Here is a 24,498-nt window from a genome sequence, read left to right as displayed (position 1 = left end):
GTGCACGTCAATATTGCCTATGCTGCATTTCTCACGGGTTGTTGATCGTGTTGTGTTACCATTCGCTTGCGCGTGGACTACGTCAGCGAAAGTTATATATTGGCCAACAAACTCACATGCACGGCAACGTGAGTAAAGGGTGCGCCATTGGGGGTATTGGGAATATGGGCGTGATAACTCCTCCCCCTGTAAAGATCTGCGTCCCGCAGATCAAACGAAAAACGTGAAAGGTTTATGGTAGGTATGGAGTGGTCAAGGCTCCCTGTTGGTTGGCTATTTCCTGAGTAATCAAGCTCAAATGTAGATGTGTCCTTCGTGATCGTATTGGCCTTTGTGCGATATGCCCCGTGTTCGAATATTTTTGGAAGGTTTAGCTTTCTAGTGTACCATCTCCATAGGATAGCAGCGGCCACGACTATTCCGCATACTGTTAGGGCTTCTGTAATGATAGACAAATTGATTTTTTCATTAACGTATCCCAGATACCTTACGTTGTCCATTGTGATATCGTGGACATATTCCAGGTTTATCTTCATTGTATGATTTTTAACTTTGGAAAGGATGGCTGACAGAGCCTGCACTGTTATGGCTAGGTTGCTGGAGAAAACTTGGTCACCGATCTTGATAGTTTCGTTGTTTAGTTGGATGACGTAGGTGCCGTTGATGGTGTTTGTGGAGTTATTGCTCCTGATCACGCCTTGGTAATTCGAGAGGAATATCGTATTGTCGTTTACCAATTCTATAGTCGATCCATTTCTCCTGGTGAATTCGCAGCTAGCGTCTCCCCCTTTTAGTAATCGTGGTATGCAGCTATCTTCATCCAATTTTGACAAGGAGTCTGACCTGCATACTGTAGATGAACTGATTAGTATACAATTACCCGTCAACCCGTAAGTTTCCTCTTGGTTTACGAGCATCCTGTCAAACGGTAGGTCCAGCTGTTTGTGTCCGTATATGCCAGCGCGAGTGATCAGCATATTATATTTTTTGGCTGTTACCTTCGGCATTGAGAGCACATAGAGAAGCAGTGTCCCATTTGTGTATACTGACGGTTGACCGTACTCAATTGCTTCGATTATATTTTCGTACGGAAGGGTCTCCATTTCCGACAGCACCTGATTGATCTCGTCATTGTCAAGTAAGTTTGTGTTGACAATACCACTTTTTGCCAGCTGGCATGCCCGCACTATTTCGTTGACCTCTTCGCGAACGAGCAGGATATTGTGCAGTGCATTTTGATCAAATTCTGTTGCCTCGTTCTCCTTTGTAACATAGTTTGTGCGGTCCATCACCTCGTCAATTTTCTTCACGATGTCTTGGGTGGCCGTAAAAAGCTTCTTGTTAACTTTATATTGGTGGTTATTGCTCTCAATTACTTCGTTTTGGCTGCGGAGAATATTATTCCAGTCGGTTGCGTCGGATGACCCTGCCAACCATTTCCATGCTGAGCCCAGCCAATCGATTGAGCGGGTTTTCCTAACTTTGCTTGTGTTGCCCGTTAATTCCTGGAGTCGCTCTAGTGTTTGGTTAATGTAGAGTTCAGCCAAAATCTTGTCGTCGGTTCGCTTCATTAGCCGGCTTGTCAATTCTTCCATCTGCATTGTAATTGTAGCATATTGTTGGAGGTTGATAGCGTGAATCAGCTTGAATGATCCGCCAATGATCCACCCATTTCCGTCCTGGATGGTTATGATGGGTTCTTTATAGTGGAAAATATGAAGGGCGCTGATGGCTGGTGCCAGCAGTGGGAATATGCAAGGATGTTGTTCTTGTTAGTGTGTTAGTAAAGTAATTCCTAAGTTACTTAAAAATTTTGTTAGGATTTGTAGTTTTTACTAACTAGTGTGAGAAAAGAAAAATTTAATTTTGCCTTTAGGGCTGTAAATGTAGTTATTAGTGCTAGGTTTACAGAAAGGGATTTTATTTTGACCTTTTATTATTATGCATAGCTTTGGTCTTCTTGCTTAGATAAAATATTTTTTAGTGTGTTAGTAGCTTTTATTTATTTATTTATGTTTTTAGAATTAAAAATTTCGATAAATGTTTAGTAAAAATTTCGATACATGTTTAGTACAATATCTATAGGAATAGTTTTCATTGTCATTGTGATTAGTCGAGAGAAAAAAAAAGGATAAAAAATAAAAAGGTGGTAGTTTTTCTTCAATTATTATTTTTTCCCTTATTACGTCTTTAAAATGGGAAAAAATAATTTGTTTTCTTGTTTAAGTGTATTCCCCATTTCTTGTGCGGTGAGCAAAAAATGTGACTCTAAATTGCGGTTAAAAGATTTGTAAGTTGTAATTTTGATTAGTGGGGGAAAGGGAAACAAAATTTAAAAATATGAAAGGATAAAAAAGAATGGTTTATTGTTTTTATTTATACTTTTTTTGTTCTATAATTTTTCATGTCCCTTTTTTCCTTTGGCAATAAAATAAAAGAAAAAAGGAAAAGGCAAATTTAAAAAAGTTTTTTCTTTTTTTCACTCAACGGATTAGGCGAAGAGGATAATTTTTTCTTTTTTTTTCACTCAACGGATTAGGCGAAGAGGATAATTTTTTCTTTTTTTCACTATACGGATTAGGCGAAGAGGATAATTTTTTCTTTTTTTCACTCAACGGATTAGGCGAAGAGGATAATTTTTTCTTTTTTTCACTATACGGATTAGGCGAAGAGGATAATTTTTTCTTTTTTTCACTCAACGGATTAGGCGAAGAGGATAATATTTTCTTTTTTTCACTATACGGATTAGGCGAAGAGGATAATTTTTTCTTTTTTTCACTCAACGGATTAGGCGAAGAGTATAAAGTCTCATATTTTTTCTTCCTGCGGATTAGGCGCTAGGATTAAGTTTCAATGTTTTTATAGGCTAGAGGATCATACTGTTCTCAAACCAGCTATGGGGGATCGTGGAATCCGGTTTGGGAGTGGCGTAGCCATTTGTCAAATTCGATGGCGTCATAACCTACTAAGGCACGATTTGTCCCACTAACAAGCCCGCTCTTGTAGTAATGATCATTTCCTTTTGTTTCGATTTCTTTCCGTTTTTGTTTTTGAGTTATTATAGTTTTTTCATTTATTTTTCTGTGATTTTTTCTCTATATTTTTTATTTTTGCAACGATGTTTGCTTTTTTTCTCAGTTATGTGCTAGGATGTGTGTTCCTGCGTTTGACATTTTTAATGTGGGTTTTGTGAATTTTTTTACCACTGACTGTGGTTACTGATACCCTGTTATCCTTTGCGACAATTTCCTTTCTATATATGGGTTTTTGTTTACCCTTGATCTGGTTGTCCTTCACGTATATGACATCATTTTCGTCATAACGCTCAGGTAAAGACCTTTTCCTATTATGTCGTTCAATCTGGGCTTGCTGCTTTTCTGTCAACAAAGTTTTCAAATATTGATTGGTCTTCCTTCTTTTTTCTAGAAGTTCTTGGTAGTTGGAAGCTCTTGCGCGGTTGAAAAATATTTCGCTGGGCTTCCGGTTTGTAACAGAATGGATAGAATTGTTATATCGATCTACTGCTATGGTTACTAACTGCTTTGTTTTAAGGTTTGCGTTATCTGCCTTTAGGCACCAGATGATTTCGATTAAAGTGGAATGTAGTCTTTCCACCTGACCATTCACTTCGCTTCTCTGGGTCGGTGTGCGATACAACCTAACCCCTAATGATTCCAAGAGGTTCTGTATAATTGGACCAATCAGACCGCGCTCGTTGTCGGTCACTAGGATATCTGGGGTCGTAAAATAGTGTAGGAGTTTCACTATTTTGTCCTTAAGATGCAAAGTAGACTTGTTTCTCAAGTGAAAGAGTTTCGCAAATTTTGAAAATTTGTCAATACAACTGAGAAATTTCTCTCCTTGTATTTCAAATATGTCTACGTGAATAATTTCACAAGGACGTGATGGGATAGGTGTGTTTTGTAATTCTGGTTTATTTGGATGTCTATCGTATTTGTTAATTTTACACGTCTCGCAGGACGAGACGTATTTCTTAATGATGCTGTTCATTTTTGGGAAGTAGTATTTCTCTAAGATTTGCTTTTTATTTTCGGTGGCGTTGCGATGAGCTCTTTTGTGCTCTGCCCACACTATCTCGCAAATCCTATCAGGATCTCTCAAATCCTCTACAAAAGACTGAGTTACACGGATTTTATATTGCATAAAATTCTCTAGGTATACTTTTTGGAGCAGCCCTAGATTACCTTCTGGCATTTTAATGCCGTTGACAACATTCGGTCTAAGCTTCTCTTTGAGTACCCTAATAAGCTCCTCTTCAGTGATACCTTCTATCTTTAGGTAGTGTCTCGAGTAACCTGGATGAGGTTCTTCAAATATTTCTAGTCTGCCCCTAAATACAAGCTGGTTCCTAAATACGTTAAGGGGCACTTCAACGAACGGTATGAGGTCAGAATTGTCCTGTTCTGCACTGTGGATCGTATCATCGTCCTCGCTTTCAGAGTTCGCTGTTGATCCTGTGGTTGCGTTCCGACTGGCGGCTTCGGATGTTGATGTTGTGAGTGGGTTTGCTTGAGTTTTGAGTCGAGACAGAGCGTCAGCCACGACGTTAGATTTCCCTGGTTTGTAGATTCCAACGTTTTAGCTTGGCATTGTAATTACGATTGCTTAGAGAGAAAGTTAACGGTTGGTGGTCAGTAAATATACGTATCTTTTTAGCACCATAGAGGTAGTTCCGGAGGTTGTCCAAAGCCCATACGATAGCAAGCAATTCTTTTTCGTTTGTTGCGTATGCTTCTTCCGTAGTGGATAAACTCCGCGATATAAACGCTATAGGTTTGTCCTTGCCATCGTGGTCTTGTGATAGTACTGCACCAATAGCGAAATCGGAAGCGTCCGTCGTCAGGTTGAAGGATTTATCGAAGTAAGGTCAAGACTTCGGAGGTCGTCAATATCTCCTTGAGATTCGCGAATGCTTCTTGGGCTTCATCGTTCAAGGTAATCGGCACCTTTTTCGATTGAGTTGCCCTTACTTGTGCATGTTCCCCTCGCGTAAGGTTGGTAAGTGGCTTTGCTATCTTCGCGTAATCGCGAATAAACTTCCTATAATATGAAGTTAGCCCTAGAAAGCTCTTGAGTTCTTTTAGGTTCGATGGAGGCAGCATGTTTTTAATGGAATTGACTTTCTTTGGGTCAGGGAGTATTCCTTCGGGAGTCACGATGTACCCCAAAAATTCCACACTTATTTTCAGAAATTGCGTCTTTTCAAGGTTGACCTTAAGACCCGCAATCAAAAGCCTGGCAAGGATAGTGTCGATGTCCCTTAAATGTGTAGCTTCGTCTCTGCTGAAAATTATGATATCGTCGATATATACGAAACAAATACGACCTATGTATTCTTTTAGCACGTCGTCTATCATGCGCTGGAAGATAGAGGGTGCATTTTTCAGACCGAAAGGAAGCCGCAAAAATTCATATTTTCCATTCATTGTGGAAAATGCGGTTTTTGCGATGTCGCTCTCCTTCATTGGGATTTGGTGGAATCCCGAAGTAAGGTCGAGTGTCGTGAAAAATTTCGCATTACCAAGACTCGCGATAGTGCCATTGATATCAGGGATAGGGTACGTATCGGGGATTGTTACGGCGTTTAGCCGCTTAAAGTCAATGACCATTCGATATTTCTTTTCTCCATCGGATTGAGATTTCTTTGGTACGATCCATATGGGTGAATTGTAGGGACTCTTGGAAGGACGAATGATGCCTTCTGATAGTAAGTCCCGGATTTGCTTTTCCACCTCCTCGCGCATATTAACGGGGTAGGGGTAGCTTTTTGTATAGATAGGGTTCTCGGTCACAGTTTTAATCTCTGCCTGGACATTGGTGTGGATTTCCATGCTTCGGTCGACCGGTCCGAACAAAATTTCATATTTTTCTAGTATCTGGTATAGCTCATTTCTTGTAAAAAAAAAAAAAAATAAATGTAAGGCGCGATAACCTCCGAAGAGATCTAAGGCCGAGCTTCTTTTCCACTTTGCGTCGTGCTCCTCTTGATTTTCCCTACAAATTGGCCGGACGGGACCTACATGATTTTATGCCGACTCCGAACGGCATCTGCAAGGCAGATGAGTTTTCACTGAGAGCTTTTCATGGCAGGAATACACCCGGAGCGCTTGCCAAACACTGCCGAGGGGCGACCCCGCTTAGAAAAATTTTCTTCCAATTGAAAAACCTTATTTCTAAAATTTTTGATTTTGCTTTGCCCGGGGTTTGAACCCAGGGCATCCGGTGTGGTAGGCGGAGCACGCTACCATCACACCACGGTGGGTAAAGTGGGTAATATTATTATCAAGGGGGATATTTGTACTGATATTATTCACCTGCTGCACTTTTTTTCGTTTAAGAGGCAGCAGAATGTCTGGTTTTAAAATGAGAACATTCAGTTCCCGGTCTAAGACTGCCTTGATTTCTGACAACGTATCGTCGCCTATTATTCCGTCGAACGATTTGAGGCCTGGGAGAACAAAAAAGGTGGTGAGTAGGGCTTTGCCTACAAATTTAAAGAAGTGTCCACATATTTTCCTGTCCACCTTTATAGTTCCACCCGCGGAGATTACATGAAACGGCTTTTCTACCGGTGAAGTATTTTGTGCTATGCGTTCACTTATATAATTTTTATTCGCCCCCGTATCCACTAAAAATTCTAGAATACCCAAATCTTGTGTAGCGTATTCTAAATACGGTACGCCGGACACGAGGCTCCCATGGTAAAATTTACCTGATCGCCTGTTGTTTGTTCGCTGTTGTTGTTGGTTGAGGTGCTCGGGCTCTCTTCTTCGTCTACTGGAATCAGATGGAATAATTTCTGTTGCTTACTCGGGGTTTTGTTTGCATATCCTTGGTAGCTTGTAGAACTTGCCCCCCTTTTTGTATTGTCGTATCTAGAGAATGTGCTGTTGCCCCTTTGTCGGCTCTGTGAAGATGGTTCGGCATCCATTCTTACTACCGTGTTGTTTCTCCAACTTGGGGTGGACTGATTGTTCAATTTCGTTTGACCTGAGCTTGGGTAAGGGGGCCGTTGCCCTGTTTGGTTGTTATCTCTCCAGCTGCGGCCCGAATTGTCTAAATTAGGATAATTTCTTCCATTGCGGGAAAAAAATTTTGGAGCTGAAGGTTGATAATTGTCATTTCTATTATCCCTCTGGACGGGTGGGCGGTAGATTGCATTCCTGCGATCCACATTCAAAATTTTGAGGCATGCAGAGTATGCCTCAGGTAGGGTTTTCAGGTTTTGGACAAGAAGCAGGGCAGGAAGATCTCCGTTTAGCCCTCTTATGAAGACGTCTAACGCCCTTCGGCGGTGAGCCTCGGCCAATGCCTCTATGGTTTCTCCGTGTACGTATTTGTCTACCTTTATTGCATTTATCATTAAAGAAAGCTGTTTCTGCACTTAAGCATAAAAATCGGACATCTTTTGCCGTCCTTGCGACATTAGTGTCAGTTGTTGCTCTAACGTTTCTATGTCCCTAATGTCTGCGTAATGCAGAGAGAGGATTTCCTTTATCCTCCTCCAGTCCGAATCTAGGATATTGTGCGCCAGCAGCGTAGAATCTGCCGCGCCCATAATCTTCCCTCTAATGTGCCTTAAGATAGCAGTGTATATTGGCTTATGCCGCACTATTTCATAATCACGTATAACTTGTTCGACGCTATGGACCTAGGAGCCGTAGTGCTCCCGTGATCCATCGAATACCTGTAATTCTTTTACACAGTCGGGTAACTTAGCGACCTCCGCCAGTTCACTCTCTGTCCGAGGACTCACTAATGGCTCTACTATTAGTTCTTCCCTGGTGTCCGAAGACTGCCTTTGCACTTCCCGCACTTGGGCCTCTAGCCTTTCCAAATTATCACTCAATCCAGACAAGGATTCATCGCTGTTCTTTGATTCTACACCTTTGAGTCGTTGGTCAATTTTTTTGAGTTGGGCTAGTATGGCATTAATGGCGCCATTCTGTTCCGTAAGCGATTTCTTCACCTCGTCTGCGTCCATGGTTTTATCTCTGTGAAAAAATAAGAAAAGAAATATACAGCAGGGATTAGTTTATACTCACAAGATCTAATATCTCATTGGAACTTTCTGGTTGAAACTTATTGAGATTTTCGTAAGGAAAAAATGTATTTATCTGTATTTTCCCTTTGCTAGTTCACTCTTTTTCACTTAGAACTTTTTCAACGTGTTTAAAATTTGTTTATTGTTTTTTACCCAGTTTTTTCTTTATCTGGGTTTTAGTTCACTTCCTCTTTCACTTAGAACAAGCACTTCGCACCGATTGCTCGGGCGCCACTTACAGTTCCCAGGATAGGAACCTTTAAAAAATTAAAGCTGTGACGAACCAGCAGTTCGCCAATGGTTAAATCAAACACAAGAATTCAATTGAAATTCGCAAGACAAATTTATTGTGCACTGGTGGCACTCACTATCATAACTAACTCTAAACATAATTACTTCTTCCCATGAAACCTTTAACTCTACGCTACTTATGTTAACGTTGCAGATCCCACCACCATCAAATATTTCGGAATCGATGAGTTGTGCGTGCACGTCAATATTGCCTATGCTGCATTTCTCATGGGTTGTTTGTTGATCGTGTTGTGTTACCATTCGCTTGCGCGTGGACTACGTCAGCGAATGTTCTATATTGGCCAACAAACTCACATGCACGGCAACGTGAGTAAAGGGTGCGCCATTGGGGGTATTGGGAATATGGGTGTGATAACTTCCATATCGTAGAAACAAATTCTAGGGTCACACCTGGTCCACCTTTATGGCGATATCTCGAAACGGCGTCCACCTTTGGAACTAAGCATCACTCCCTTTTAAAATACTCATTAACACCTTTCTTTTGATACCCATATTGTACAAACAAATTCTAGGGTCACCCCTGGTCCACCTTTATGGCGATATCTCGAAACGGCGTCCACCTATGGAACTAAGGATTACTCCCTTTTATAATACTCATTAACACCTTTCTTTTGATACCCATATTGTAAAAACAAATTCTAAGGTCACCCCTGGTCCACCTTTATGGCGATATCTCGAAACGGCGTCCACCTATGGAACTAAGGATTACTCCCTTTTAAAATACTCATTAACACCTTTCATTTGATACCCATATCGTACAAACGCATTCTAGAGTCAACCCTGATCCACCTTTATGGCTATATCCCTAAATGGCGTCCACCTATAGAACTATGGCCTACTCCCTCATAAAATACTCTTTAACACCTTTCATTTGATACCCATATTGTACAAACAAATTCTAGAGTCAACTCTGATCCAGCTTTATGGCGATATCCCTAAATGGCGTCCACCTATAGAACTATGGCCCAATCCTTCATAAAATACTGTTTAATGCCTTTCATTTGATACACATGTCATACAAACACATTCCAGGGTTTCCCTCGGTTCATTTTCCTACATGGTTATTTTCCCTTATGTTGTCACCATAGCTCTCAACTGAGTATGTAATGTTCGGTTACACCCGAACTTAACCTTCCTTACTTGTTTTATATTTGAAATGTAAATTTGTATCTGATTCAGGGCAAAATAAAAACAAAAGTGCTTTAAGTGTAAAGGGATTGAGCAGCTCTGGGTAAGAAGATACTAAACTAGCCTAGTGCATCTGCGAAAACTTTTCAATGTTGAAAAAGTAAAGCTAGAATTATTTGGGGCGAAATCAATTAGCATTGTTTCCTTTCAGCATTTGTTTTTTTTATGAAGAAATTCTGCAACCGGACGTTTAAATAGACGTTTTTAATTACCATGGGAAGGAAAGGGTTAACGAGAACCTGTCAATTTATCATTTATTCAGATCCATAGCGCTGTATGGCTGCTAAAAAATGTAATAAGTCGCAATTATGAGATGCTGATAGCTTTTTTGTTTTGGGCCAAATTATCACTATTATCCAATATCGAGTTATGTTGTTTTAAAAAATTGCCAGAGATATGCTCGTGCTCTCAGAATAAAATTGTCGAGCCGGTAATATAGAAGTTATAGTAGGAAATTTGTCTCACTACTGTTAGTGGGATCCCAGATCATAGAGCGGAAGAATCAAACGAGCAGGAAATGGATTACGAGGAAGGTCGACGACTTCAAAGCCAACCTGAGCCATTCAATTGTCTTCTATTGAATGTGGCCGGTGTCATGGCCATTTTCTAAACTTTTACTTAGTTTGTATTTGTCGTTATGAAATAAATTATACATTTTTCGTCATCTTATATATTCTTTTTAAGTTTCTTTCTTTTACATAAACCTTTTGGTATCATTTAAGCCTCTTAATTAAATTTTAGTTTTCGTGTAGGGAGGTTCATGAGAAAGTGAACCTTGGTGCAGAGATAATTTTTTTTATAAAACTGGTGAAAGTATTTATACAAATGTTGTAAAAACCATCAATCAACCTTAAAATATTGAATTCTTCTATCTATGTATAACGGAATTCTCAATATCAATGGCTACCAGTACTCATTACATCTAAGACTTATCATTTTAACAATTTTTTGACAGTTTCATACTTATTGTTTAAATGAAATTGCTTTTCGATACGTGATCGTATAACACAATACAGGGCCGGCCAGTATTAGCTTTGTTCCACCCGTGACAAAAAAAGCCGAAAGTTGTTATTCGAAATTTTGCAAGTGGTTCTTTAATTTCATATTTGTTAAACATGCTAGTAACTCGTTTTGATTTGATTTCTCAAATTTTCGTTTATCTAAAACTATTTAAACAAAACAAATCACTTCTATATATTTGCAGTGTTTTTATAAAATACAACTTCACTAATGGATAACGTATTTTTTATCCCACCCGTGGAAATTATAAATCTCATTATAGTTTAAATAATGTATACTAATATCTTGCGAGTTTTTTTTGTTGTGAGTCAGAGAGTCTAAATAGACCCCTTCTATCAATATTTTTTTTCATATATTTCATATACATAGATAGAGAGATTAGAGCAACTCATGAAAACACACTAGTACCTTGCAAAGTTCGTCTATCGTGCGAACCTTTGAGTTGGATCATAAAATTTATTTTTAACCCTATTTCTTCTTCCTTTTGGCTAACCTTATCTATATATCCTGTGTATAAGTTCATAATCATATAAGCTCTTATTTTTATCTTATTGATCGTCAATTCGATTTCTACGTATATTGATTCGTGCTGTCACGAATTTTATGAATTCTACACTCTCCGTTATCCTTTGAATCGCTGAACTGTCGAATAAATGACTTAAATATTCAGTATAGCAAAATGTTATTTCTTTACCCTACTGTGAGTGATAGTAGTACATCAACATTAAATTACTAGCGTACTTCACTGATAGCGTGTTAAAATCAAACTGATTGATTAGCTCTTAGCTTTGCTGTTTACATGTTCATGTGGCTGCTTGCTTTGCTGTTGTTGTGCATTTATTTACTAGCAGAATAGTGATGTATCGAAATTCTTAATATTCGCCACAGTATTCTTATTTTTTATTTGGTTCAATAACCTTAACACTTCAATCTTTATCTTGATTTTTTATTACATTTGAATTTTTATATTTGCCTTTTTCTGGATCTGTATCCTTACTTTTTCATCAATGTTTTTTAAGTCTTTATAACTATAGTTAAACTTTATTTATTTTTATTTCTTTGTTATTATTTCTTTATTATGTTCGTCCTTAATATCCTTGAAGGCATACCGCGCCTAATTATTATTACCTTTACTTCACTATTTTTCTTTATCTTTATACCCGCTTTTAACATCCTACTTCCATGAGAAAAATGCATCCATCACACTGAAAGCAAAATTTATTAACTTTTTCTTTCAAACAAATAACTATTTAAACACTATTAAAATTTATACCCGTCGTCTGTGAAACGAAACCGAGGAATGAGGTTATACGTGCATAACCCGACGGCAAGCCCTCAGAACACATATCTTCAGCAACAAATGAGTTAACACCGATTTGCATCCATGCACCGCCTAGGCTTTTCGTTACAAGTGGACCACCAGAATCACCGCTACAAATTGACATGTTTGTGCCATTTTCGCCTTTAGCGCATAAAGTTGAACTGATAACCACTGAATCGCCCAATTTACTTGCACATTCACTGTTACTTATAATATCAACATATGCATATAATAATAAATTTGAGAACTCCAAATTATAATCATCGGTATAGCCAAAACCAGCGATTACAGCTACTTGACCAATAAAATTGAAGTTTGCATATGAGGATGGGACCAATTGTATTGGTTGTACGCTTTTACTAAAGCTTAGTGATGCTGGTAGGCGAATCAATGATACATCATTATTGAGATTTTGAGGATTGTAATTCGGATGTTCGAAGAATTGAGTTGATGTCATATTCACTGCATTGGGATTATCAAATATTATTGTACCAAATATAAGAAACATAGACTGTTGCTTGTCGGTACAATGCGCTGCGGTAAGTACCCAAGTTGGTGCAATAATCGAACCGCCGCATAGCAAATCATCATCCGGATCCAATTTTAGTATTACTTGCCAAGGAAATTGGCCTAAAGCGGCCGGTGTGCCAGATATGATACGATTTTGCTGAAATTGAAGAAGACATTTTTATTCCACAAATTGTTACCAGACCCCACATTTAGCACCCACTTCCTATCCTTTTCTGATCCCTTTTAACAAATCATTTGAAAATATTGGAAAAGAAGCTCTATCTAACTCTCCTCGGAGGTATGTTATGCTTTTAATCGTCTAATTGCAGTCTTATGCCAAAAAAGTGGTCTAGCCATATTTTTTAACGATAACTAACGCCTGTGGACATGTGGGTGCAGACAGTTGGGCCCCTATTACATTTTACTATACCGTTATCAAAACTCATTTTTAACACGCTTTTATTAGCTTGGCCTGTATCTATTGTAAGAAGGGTTTTTCACTGCTCGACCTTCTCACTATATTTTGTCAGGATTTAAACACACATGTTTTAACGTTATAATATTTAATGAATAATAATATTGTCACGGATATTAGCATCACTAAGTTATTCCATCACTAAGACGATGCTAAGCCCATGCCAAGCAGTATTTACGTTAATAATCAAATCAAGTATACACATATATAAGGCAACCCAGAGAGATGTCACACACAGATGCATTTACTTATACGCCTATGTGCGCGCGAGAGACTGTAAACTACAAACATTCACATCAATAATTCAATCTTTATGTATCTACATAAACGAATAAATAATTGCGTCTACACATATGTACCATGTACGAATACGAGCAGCGGAGAGTCAATGCGCAAACACATGCATATATCTGAGAAGTTTGAGAGCTTCTGGACTAGTAGATTCTGGAAGCGCCTAAAAGATGTAGACAATTGTGCAATTTTAGTTATAGCTGAGAAGTTTGAGAGCTCATGGACAATGCTAGTACATTCTGGAAAAATGCGAACGAGGAAACCAAAGGGTATAAAAGGCAACAGATGAAGAGGCGCTGTAATTCAGTTTGAGTTGAGCAATCAATCAGTTATTGATTAAGCACGCGATCTGGCGGCCAATAGTAGAGTTCAATTTGAGTTATCAATCAGTTTGGTTATTAAGCCAGCGAGTAGCAAAGTATAAGTGTCATTGTGAAGTACTTTAATAAAGGCCATTTTTACATTATTCAATATTGGAGTTATTTATTCAACAGTTTAGTGATTCGAACTTAGCAGAGGATTGCAAATAAGAGGATTTGCAAGTAAAATTCGTTACAATATGTATTAAAAGAGTTTAATTAAAGTTACATTGAAAGTTGAATATTTGATTATATTTCATTTGGCCACACACGCATGGATGATGTTGATCGTTTCGACTCTTGTTGGCATAGATGAATGGATTCGCGACTCTTTGTTTCGAGAGAGCGCTGTCAAAATGCACATTTTTTATAACATTTATCAATGATGCCACTCCAAACAAAAATGAATAGATCTGAAAATGGGGATTTTTGACATACATTTCGGCGATTATAGTTTCAATCATTTAATAAAATGATAGTCGTAAAATATTTATTTCCTTAAAGTTATTTTACAATAATACGACTAGTTAGAGTTAAATATAAACAAATCTAAGTAAAATTTACATTTCGATTAAATTAATTAGTCAAATATTGTAACGCATTTAACTCGCAGTGAAAACCATATATTCTTTTGAAATTTCAGTAAATCGGACGTATGATATAATAGTTAACATTATTTAATCGATAGGGCTTATCCTACATGTCTGGCGTTCCAGGTTCTGTGATCAAAATGGGCTGGTTGCATCGGGAGTTCATATTTACAAAACCTATTTTTAGTGATAACTTTTGAATGGGAAATAATATTTACCCTCCGCCTTCGAACTAATAATACTTACACTAAAACAAGTATTTTTATCCTTTTTCCCATAATTTTTGAACGCTATTCTACAGTTGTAGGTCAAACTAAAGTTTACCAAAATTTTTGGCACGTTTTTTGTTTTGGCTGGCACATTTTTTGTTCTGGCACCCGCTTCAGCTGGCGCGAGGGATTTATCTGTGATTGTTGCCAGCAACAACTAGAAGATAAATCCCTCGTGAGAGCGAAAATATGAGAGCGTAAGCAAAAGATTCGTATCAAACTAATATATGCTTGTTGGTAACTAACACATCGTGAGAGAAAGACTATAAGGTTGCTGTTGGTCGGTAATATGCAAATATGGTAGGGTTGCAATTATTCGTCTTACACTATGTAACGGAATCTTTGAGCTTAATTTTCACCGGTTTCTAGAAGTCTGATTAATTTGAAACTTTGCATACGTATCAAGGCTCGATGACAATGCATTAATGTGATGGTGTGGTGACATAAGGTCAACGGCCATAAGGTAAATTGGCCTTATTACCACTTTGAATGGCCATAAGTTTAATTGAAACCTTGCACACGTATCAAGGCTCGATGACAACGCATTAATGTGATGGTGTGGTGACATAAGGTCAACGGCCATGAGGTCAATTGGCCTTATTACCACTTTGAATGGCCATAAGTTTGATTGAAACTTTGCACACGTATAAAGGCTCGATGACAATGCATTAATGTGATGGTGTGGTGACATAAGGTCAACGGCCATATGGTCAATTGGCCTTATTACCACTTTGAATGGCCATAAGTTTGATTGAAACTTGGCACACGTATCAAGGCTCGATGACAATGCAATAATGTGATGGTGGGATGACATAAGGTTAACCGACATAAGGTCAATTGAACTTATGACCACCCCAAATGGCCATAGAATTGAAACCTTGCACATAATGCGAAAAACGCATTCCTTTATTAATGATAGAAGTGGATGCATGGCACATCTACGAAAGAGCATACTGGAGCCCTTTTTAACACGCTTGGCCTGTATCTATCTATGTATCCATGTATGTATGTAACGGCATCTGGAGTGGAGCCGAGAGCCAAGGTAATGCAGAGCTCCGAACTCCGTTACACCTTTTGAAGCATTTTAAGACAGGTACTTTTAGCTAGTGCAGGCCACCAGACCAAGGCACCATAAAGAAGAATCGGGAAACATTAAGAGTAGACTTAGCCAATATACATGTGCGAGGCTAACCCTTTTCCTGAGCACTATAGAGCTTATACGCTGGCGTCCGCAGGCCGCAGATCCTATTCCCAGTGATCCACGGCTCCTGGACTAGTACGATGTCTACCGCACCTGATGACAGGTGCAGTAGGAGTGCAGCTGATGCTGCTTTACAATGATGCAGGTTAATTTGGAAGACCCTGATCATAAAATGTTTGCGCTCTCCGCCGTGAGCGTCGCATCCGAGTCGCCATCCCCCAGAAGCTGACCCTCAGAGTACAACCTCCTGAGAGCCGAGCTTCCAGCCGAGCCTGACGAAGCGTAGCCACTACCTTCCTCGCCCTCCATCTCGTCTTCACTGTGGGGGGGGGGGGGGGGGGGGGGAGTTCAACCACCTCCGTGCGAGACTGAAGCTTTACCAAGCCTTCGACATCAGCCTTATAAATCTTAAGGCTTATATTTTTGAAACCGTAGCTTACTTTGAAGTCCTGCTTTTTCAGCGCTTCGACGCTAGCGCTGTCGAGCAACAGGACTATCTGCATCGTAGCCCGTTCAGATTTCTCCACGTTGACCACCTTCCAATTCTTGGTCGGTAGACCCGGGTTGTACTTCTGGATCAGCTCCAGGATGTCAGCTGGGTCCGTTGGCCTCACTGGAACCCAGTCTCTAGCCCTTGGTCGTGAGGGGATATCACGCGCCTCCACTACCTTGAGGCGCGCGCCCGGATACACTACCCCTATCAGCGTGACGGCGGCCCTATAGAGGCTTACCGACCTGGCGTCGTCACAGGCAATTAGCTTGACATTGCCCTGGAACCACCCTGCATCGGTGTAAGATGGCGGTGGACCAGGGTTGTCTTTCTTAAACTTAACGGTTACCGTAGCGAGCGCGGCCTCGACCCACTTCCACTGTTGTTTCGGGATCCTGCCATCTTCGGTGCTCTCGTCTATAATGCCAATGATCTGCCGACCCTTGGCAATTTCGGCGAAAGACCGCGTCCAGCCTCCCTGCGTCTTGGCCCTTTTCGGTGCCGTGGGGTTAAATTCATCCATGGACCGCTGGTGTTTCGAGGTTTCATCATTCTCGACTAAAACTTTTAAAATTACTTGAACTAAAAAATTAAAAATAAATAATAGTTAAAAAAAAAAACTAAAAAAAACACGCTTTTATAGCTAACCGAACTAAAAAATGGCAAATAATTTTCAATTAAAAAGAGTTTATATAACAGTAGTAGAAGGTCAAACAATCATTTATAGTTAATCACCTCAAAATAAAATTTAAGTTATTAACAGAATAATTTAATTCAGAGTAAAAAGCGTGGGGTACATTTGACTACATTTCATATCTTTCCTCTCAGATAGTTGCCAATAGAATGATTGTAACATTCAATATCAAGCACCCCACGCTTTTTGCTGTGAATTAAATTATTCTGTTAATAACTTAAATTTTATTATACTTTTATTTTGAAGTGATTAACTATAAACGATTGTTTGACCTTCTACTACTGTTATATAAACTCTTTTTAATTGAAAATTATTTGCTATTTTTTTAGTTCGGTTAGCTATAAAAGCGTCTTTTTTAGTTTTTTAAACTATTATTTATTTAAATGACAATAGCTCTGAAAGGGTGGGTCGTATTAATGATGTATGTGAACTAGGTGAATATCTTATAGTTTTTAGAAATTGTTTAACAGTTGCATAGTTATCATTGAGTAAAATCAGTTTCAGGCAGTGATTGTAAAACGTAATACGAACCCTGGATACTTATTTGTGTGATAACATTTATATATTATTTTGTGCGTAAAACATTTCGATACACAGCATGGACATCGATCATTAATCCTCCAAAGAACTTTTCCCGCGAATAATCTTGAGGTTGTCTCATCTGATACTGACCTAGCCAGCGAAGTCGTTTGCTCCTGAGCGGACCTTTTTAGCGTGATTTTTGCTTCACCCAGAGAGGACGGAATCTCTCAATGGCCATCTCGGCTCGAAATTGTAAATTCAGACATAGCTGCTTTCGAGCGGCTGCTCGCGCCCCACGGCGCCACCAACTCATACGGCTGCTCCAACTCACACCTACAATCTCCGTAGTAGAGTCGATAGCAATTCCGAGCATCAGCCCCTGCCTCCGTCTTCTCTCCCCCTCTTTTCCGGCAGCAATCGTGTGGGTGAGGGAAACAGACTATTAGTCCGTACCTCCTTTTGCACCGTTTGCCAGCACAGAATATATATGTTTGCGACATCCGCCCAATGCAGCTCCTACCTTGGACGGTGCCACTTTCCTAGATGTTCTGGTCTCCGCGACGGCAATCCCCCGCCGGGTTTCATTGCGCCATGTTGCCAGGCCGCATACCCAAATACACCGGGTACCCCAATGCTTACCCAAGGACGTCCAGTCCCAGGGCCACAACAGCAGTTGCGTCCTAGCCTTTCACAGCCCAGGCGTAGTCACCCGTCACTAACTCCTAGAGTGACGGCATCCCCCCGTTGCACTTCAGAATTCTGCAGTTAAACTGCGAAAGTCGTAATTCTTTGCTCACCGCTCATTACTAACTCTGTTCCGTATACGCAATCGGCGTCCCGGAAGCCTTTTATTTTTAAGCAACTTCCACCGTTTTTGCTTCTAGTGTTATCGGCAGCCTCGTCTTTCATTTGTAGCATGTACCATATTATTAAAATTGATTAAGTTTACCTGATTTTAACAAAGGCGAAACATAAAATATCGCAGTTCAACCACGATATTACAACAACTTTAGAGTAAATTTCTATACCGTAATGTAACGCGTACTGTATTTAATTAAATCAGTCCTCAGCTACAGAAATTATATTAAGGGAGTTTAGGAGTGCAAATGGCCTAGCATCATTGCATTGCAAACGTGTGTAGCATATTTTTTACAACTCACTAACAAAATACACGGCTATGCATTTGCTACGTCATGGCAAATACGCAACATCAAAAACTGTAGTTTATTTTTTCAATTTTGAATAGCAAATCAACAACTGTGAAAACAAAACAAAATATACAAAGAAAAAATTTTAAATGAAAAAAGTTGTTCACGAATCGTAGCTTTCATTTGCTATAGCAGCGTTTCCAACATCCCGCATTATACTTTTCATGAAAATGAAATGGTATATTAATTTCGTCACGAAACCCAAAATTGTAAGTCCATAAAGGAAAATAGATAGACCCACCATTAAGTATATCGTAATAATCAGGCTGAAGAGCTGAGTTGATTTAGCCATGTCCGTCTGTCCGTCTGTCTGTTTGTATGCAAACTAGTCCCTCAATTTTTGAGATATCTTGATAAAATTTGGTGAGCGGGTGTATTTGGGTGTCCGATTAGACATTTTGCGGAACCGGCCGGATCGGACCACTATAGCATGGAGATACAACCGATTTTTCAGAAAAAGAGGATTTTTGTCTTTTTTTTCCCAATTTAGCAGATTGAAGCTTCAAGCTTCACCATATACTTCCGTATATTGCACATATTGTTGTCTAAAAAAATTGATGAGATCGGTCGTATATATAGTATATATCCCACACAACCGATTGCTCAGATAAGAAACTTTTCGTAATTACTACCCTATTTTAAGAGCTAGAGGCTTCAAATTTCAACGAATGCTTACGTATATAGCATATATTGTTGTCTGAAAAAATCATAAAGATCGGCGGTATATATAGTATATATATGGTGGTATATATAGTATATATGGGGTATTCCATCCCATTTTGACCAATTTTGAACCCGACCCCTTTAGAATTGGCTGAAAGTTTTTCTTCTTTTTCTAGATTACGAAAGACGTTTTTCAGAAGTTTTTAAAATTTTTTCATCCAACTCAAAAAAAGTTATGAATTTAAAAAAAAACACCGTTTTTGTTTTCAAAACGCTATAACTTTTTCAAAAATTGACCGTTTGGGATCTTTTTTTTTTTTAATTTGTTTTTAAATGTACTTTTCGGAAAAAATTCAAAAAAATTTTTAAAGTTTTTTTTTTGTAATTTTTCAGTTTTTCGAGATTTTTCGAATTTCGCCCTTTTTTTTGTTTTTTTCTCATAAAAAACTTCAATCAATTTTGCAATCATGCCCAATAATCCCGGAGTGGGCCGAGAATTTGTTTTTTTTTTTTGTTTTATTTAATTGAAAAAAACGGTGTTTTTTTCAAAATGCTATAACTTTTTCAAAAATTGACCGTTTGGGATCATTTTTTTTAAATATGTTTTTAAATGTACTTTCCGGAAAAAATACAAAAAAAATAAAAAAAAAAAAATTTCGGCCCACTCCGGGATTAGTGGGGATGATTGCAGAATTGATTGAAGTTTTTTATGAGAAAAAAGGGCGAAATTCGAAAAATCTCGAAAAACTGAAAAATTACAAAAAAAAAAAAACTTTAAAAATTTTTTTGAATTTTTTCCGAAAAGTACATTTAAAAACAAATTTAAAAAAAAAAAGATCCCAAACGGTCAATTTTTGAAAAAGTTATAGTATTTTGAAAACAAAAACGGTGTTTTTTTTTAAATTCATAACTTTTTTTGAGTTGGATGAAAAAATTTGAAAAACTTCTGAAAAACGTCTTTCGTAAGCTAACAAGTAAGGAAGGTTAAGTTCGGGTGTAACCGAACATTACATACTCAGTTGAGAGCTATGGTGACAACATAAGGGAAAATAACCATGTAGGAAAATGAACCGAAGGAAACCCTGGAATGTGTTTGTATGACAAGTGTATCAAATGAAAGGCATTAAAGAGTATTTTATGAGGGAGTGGACCATAGTTCTATAGGTGGAAGCCATTTAGGGATATCGCCATAAAGGTGGATCAGGGTTGACTCTAGAATTTGTTTGTACGATATGGGTATCAAATGAAAGGTGTTAATGAGTATTTTAAAAGGGAGTAATCCTTAGTTCCACAGGTGGACTCCGTTTCGAGATATCGCCATAAAGGTGGACCAGGGGTGACCCTAGAATTCGTTTGTACGATATGGGTATCAAAGTAAAGGTATTAATGAGGGTTTTAAAAGGGAGTGGTGGTAGTTGTATAGGTGGTCGTCTTTTCGATATATCGCCATAAAGGTGGACCAGGGGTGACTCTAGACTTTGTTTGTACGATATGGGTATCAAATGCAAGGTCTTAATGAGTATTTTTAAAAGGGAGTGGGCCTTCGTTCTATAAGTGGTCGCCTTTTCGAGATATCGCCATAAAGGTGGACCAGGGGTGACTCTAGAATATGTTTGTACGATATGGATATCAAATGAAAGGTGTTAATGAGTATTTTAAAAGGGCGTGGGGCTTATTTCTATAGGTGGACGCCTTTTCGAGATATCGCCATAAAGGTGGACCAGGGGTGACTCTAGAATGTGTTTGTACGATATTGGTATCAAATTAAAGGTACTAATGAGAGTTTTAAAAGGGAGTGGTGGTAGTTATATATGTGAAGTCGTTTTCCAGATATCGACCAAAATGTGGACCAGGGTGACCCAGAACATCATCTGTTGGATACCGCTAATTTATTTATATATGTAATACCTGCCAAGATTTCAAGGGTGTTTTATTCCGCCCTGCAGAACTTTTTCATTTTCTTCTACTTAATAGGTAGGTGTCACAACCATTTTACAAAGTTTTTTCTAAAGTTATATTTCGCGTCAATAAACCAATCCAATTACCATGTTTCATCCCTTTTTTCGTATTTGGTATAGAATTATGGCATTTTTTTCATTTTTCGTAATTTTCGATATCGAAAAAGTGGGCGTGGTCATAGTTGGATTTCGTTCATTTTTTATACCAAGATAAAGTGAGTTCAGATAAGTACGTGAACTAAGTTCAGTAAAGATATGTCGATTTTTGCTCAAGTTATCGTGTTAACAGCCATGCGGAAGGACAGACGGACGACTGTGTATAAAAACTGGGCGTGGCTTCAACCGATTTCGCCCATTTTCACAGAAAACAGTTAACGTCATAAAATCTATGCCCCTACCAAATTTCAAAAGGATTGGGAAATTTTTGTTCGACTTACGGCATTAAAAGTATCCTAGACAAACTAAATGAAAAAGGGCGGAGCTACGTCCATTTTGAAATTTTATTTATTTTTTGTATTTTGTTGCACCATATCAGTACTAGAGTTGAATGTTGACATAATTTACTTATATACTGTAAAGATATTAAATTTTTTGTTAAAATTTTACTTTTAAAAAAAATTTTTTTTTTAAAGTGGGCGTGGTCCTTCTCCGGTCTTGCTAATTTTTATTAAGCGTACATATAGTAATAGGAGTAACGTTCCTGCCAAATTTCATCATGATATCTTCAACGACTGCCAAATTACAGCTTGCAAAATTTTAAATTACCTTCTTTTAAAAGTGGGCGGTGCCACGCCCATTGTCCAAAATTTTACTAATTTTCTATTCTTTGTCAAAAGTTCAACTCACCTACCAAGTTTCATCGCTTTATCTGTCTTTGGTAATGAATTATTGCACTTTTCCTTTTTTTCGAAATTTTCGATATCGAAAAAGTGGGCGTGGTTATAGTCCGATATCGTTCATTTTAAATAGCGATCTGAGATGAGTGCTCAGGAACCTACATACCAAATGTCATCAAGATACCTCAAAACTTACTCAAGTTATCGTGTTAACGGACGGACGGACGGACGGACATGGCTCAATCAAATTTTTTTTCGATCCTGATGATTTTGCTATATGGAAGTCTATATCTATCTCGATTCCTTTATACCTGTACAACCAACCGTTATCCAATCAAACTTAATATACTATGTAAGCTCTGCTCAACTGAGTATAAAAAGAAGAAAAACTTTCAGCCAATTCTAAAGGGGTCGGGTTCAAAATTGGTCGAAATGGGATGGAATACCCCATATATAGTATATACATATATATTTTCGCAATTTTAGCCCCATTTTAACAGCTAGAGGCTTCAAATTTCACCGAATGCTTACGTATACAGCATATATTGTTGTCTGAAAAAATCATAAAGATCGGTTGTATAGATAGTATATATCTCATACAACCGATTGTTCAGATAAGAAACTTTTCGCAATTTCTACCCCATTTTGACAGCTATAAGCTTCAAATTTCACCGATTGCTTACGTATATAGTATATATTGTTGTGTCAAAAAATCATAGAGATCGGTAATATATAATATATATATGATGGTATATAAAGTATATATATTTTTTTTTTGCGATTTCGGCCCCATTTTAACAGCTAGAAGCTTCAAATTTCATAAAATGCTTACGAGTATAGCATATATTGATGTCAGAAAACATCATTGAGATCGGTGGTATACATAGTATATATATCATACAACCGATTGTTCAGATAAGAAACTTTGCGCAATTTCTGTCCCGTTTTAACAGCTAGAAGCTTCAAATTTCACCAAACGCTTACATATATAGCATATATTGTTGTCTGAAAAAATCATAGAGATCGGTAGTGTATATATTATATACCCCATATAAACTGTAATTTTTGCCCCTTTTTTACGGCTAGAAGCTTCAAAATTCATCAAATTTCATCAAATAGTTACGTTTACGTCATATATTGTTGAAATACGTGATTCGTAGTCATATTTTTTACACGCAGACCACAAAAAACCTGATACTTTGCATCCTCACACAAAGTACCTACCTGTTTTTTATTTTATATTTATCTTAAAAATCGTTTAGGTATGTAGATCTGTTCACTATATATTTCTTATCTTATACATCCGATTATTCGGAGATTACGAACGGGATAAGATTATTGTTCAGCCCCATTCATGAAAGGTATGAAGTCTTCGGCACAGCCGAAGACAGTCCCGTTCTTACTTGTTTTATTTTAAATTAATTATCTTTTGCAAACTTACAATGTGGCCAGGATTTATATGGGTGTAAGCTTTCACAGACACCAACAGCACCATTAACACGAACAAAAATTGCAAATATTTAAATCTCATTTCATACGAAACAAAAACTACCGTAAATGTTAACAACAACCAACAACTTGCGAAATCGCCTCCAAATGTTCTGCTGTTTTGACCGTTACCGTAGTTTTCTTGTATAAACCCTACATATGCCGTTGCGCTCAAACGATTAAAAAGTGTCTAAACGTGCCTCGGGCTTTTAGTACTTCGCAAATTATTTTACTTTTTATTTTATTTTGAAAACAAAAAGTGAAAACTCTCACCAATGCTTATTTCTCTCCCTATCTTTCTTCTTAGCGCGTTTTTTTTCCTGTGTAATTATTTTTAATTCATTCATTAAATTCTGTTTTTTTCAATATCTTATCGATCGATAGGCAGGTGTAAGGCCAGCGACGGCTCTCCCTTTAGTACAGTGTTAACTGTTTGTTTTTCTTTTTTTGCGCTTTTGCAGCAAATTTTTAATGAACTTAACAATCAGCTGATTGTAATAATTTCAGAACTCGTGTAAACACCCCTATTAAGAGTTGGCATTATTATACTCAGCTGATCAGAGCTCACAGAGTATATTAACTTTGTTCGCATAACGACAATCCGTAACGACATAAACTAATCGAGATAGATTTAGACTTCTATATATCAAAATGATCTGGGCGAAAAGAAATTGATTTAGCCATGTCCGTCCTCCGTCCGTAAACACGATACTTACTTACTTACTTAATTGGCGACTAACCGTCTAAACGGTTATGGCCGTCCAACAAGGCGCGCCAGTCGCTCCTTCGCTCCGCCAACCGGCGCCAATTGGTCACACCAAGGGAGTTTAAATCGTTTTCCACCTGGTACTTCTAACGGAGTGGGGCCGCCCTCTACCTCTGCTTCCATAGGCGGGTTCCGATAGAAACACTTTCTTGGCCGAAACATCATCTTTCATTCGCATAACATGGCCTAGCCAGCGCAGCCGCTGCGTTTTAATTCGCTGGACTATGTTGATGTCTGCGTATAGCTCGTACAGCTCATCATTAAATCTTCTT

The 24,498-nt window shown here is 38.2% G+C and overlaps 2 protein-coding genes across 4 annotated transcripts in view; one reads left to right on the top strand and one right to left on the bottom strand.

Annotated features, from left to right (window-relative positions):
• Window positions 1–24,498, top strand: part of Polr3A (RNA polymerase III subunit A) — a 96,913-nt gene that overhangs the window by 42,690 nt on the left and 29,725 nt on the right. The gene's annotated exons all lie outside the window — the stretch shown is intronic.
• LOC137249507 (collagenase) lies at window positions 9,147–23,640 on the bottom strand. 2 transcript variants are annotated; one of them, XM_067781075.1, is made up of 3 exons: window positions 23,414–23,640; window positions 11,859–12,573; window positions 9,147–11,790 (listed from the first exon to the last, which is right to left on the bottom strand). In XM_067781075.1, the coding sequence occupies exons 1-3, from the start codon at window positions 23,501–23,503 to the stop codon at window positions 11,786–11,788; spliced, it is 810 nt and encodes a 269-aa protein (XP_067637176.1). In that variant the 5' UTR covers window positions 23,504–23,640; the 3' UTR covers window positions 9,147–11,785. The 2 variants fall into 2 exon arrangements, with proteins under 2 accessions (XP_067637176.1, XP_067637175.1); XM_067781074.1 differs by lacking the exon at window positions 9,147–11,790 and having other exon boundaries at window positions 11,797–12,573.

The sequence above is a fragment of the Eurosta solidaginis genome, chromosome 4, assembly GCF_040869045.1.
Source record: "Eurosta solidaginis isolate ZX-2024a chromosome 4, ASM4086904v1, whole genome shotgun sequence".
NCBI classification, from domain to species: Eukaryota; Metazoa; Arthropoda; class Insecta; order Diptera; family Tephritidae; genus Eurosta; species Eurosta solidaginis.
This window is presented reverse-complemented; position numbering and strand designations above follow the sequence as displayed.

Bases quoted from the DNA above. Each gene is read 5' to 3' on its own strand.
- LOC137249507 (XM_067781074.1), bottom strand. From the start codon at position 23,503: ATGAGATTTAAATATTTGCAATTTTTGTTCGTGTTAATGGTGCTGTTG. The intron at 12,574-23,413 runs GTAAGTTTGCAA...CTTCAATTTCAG, and splicing joins ATATAAATCCTGGCCACATT to CAAAATCGTATCATATCTGG.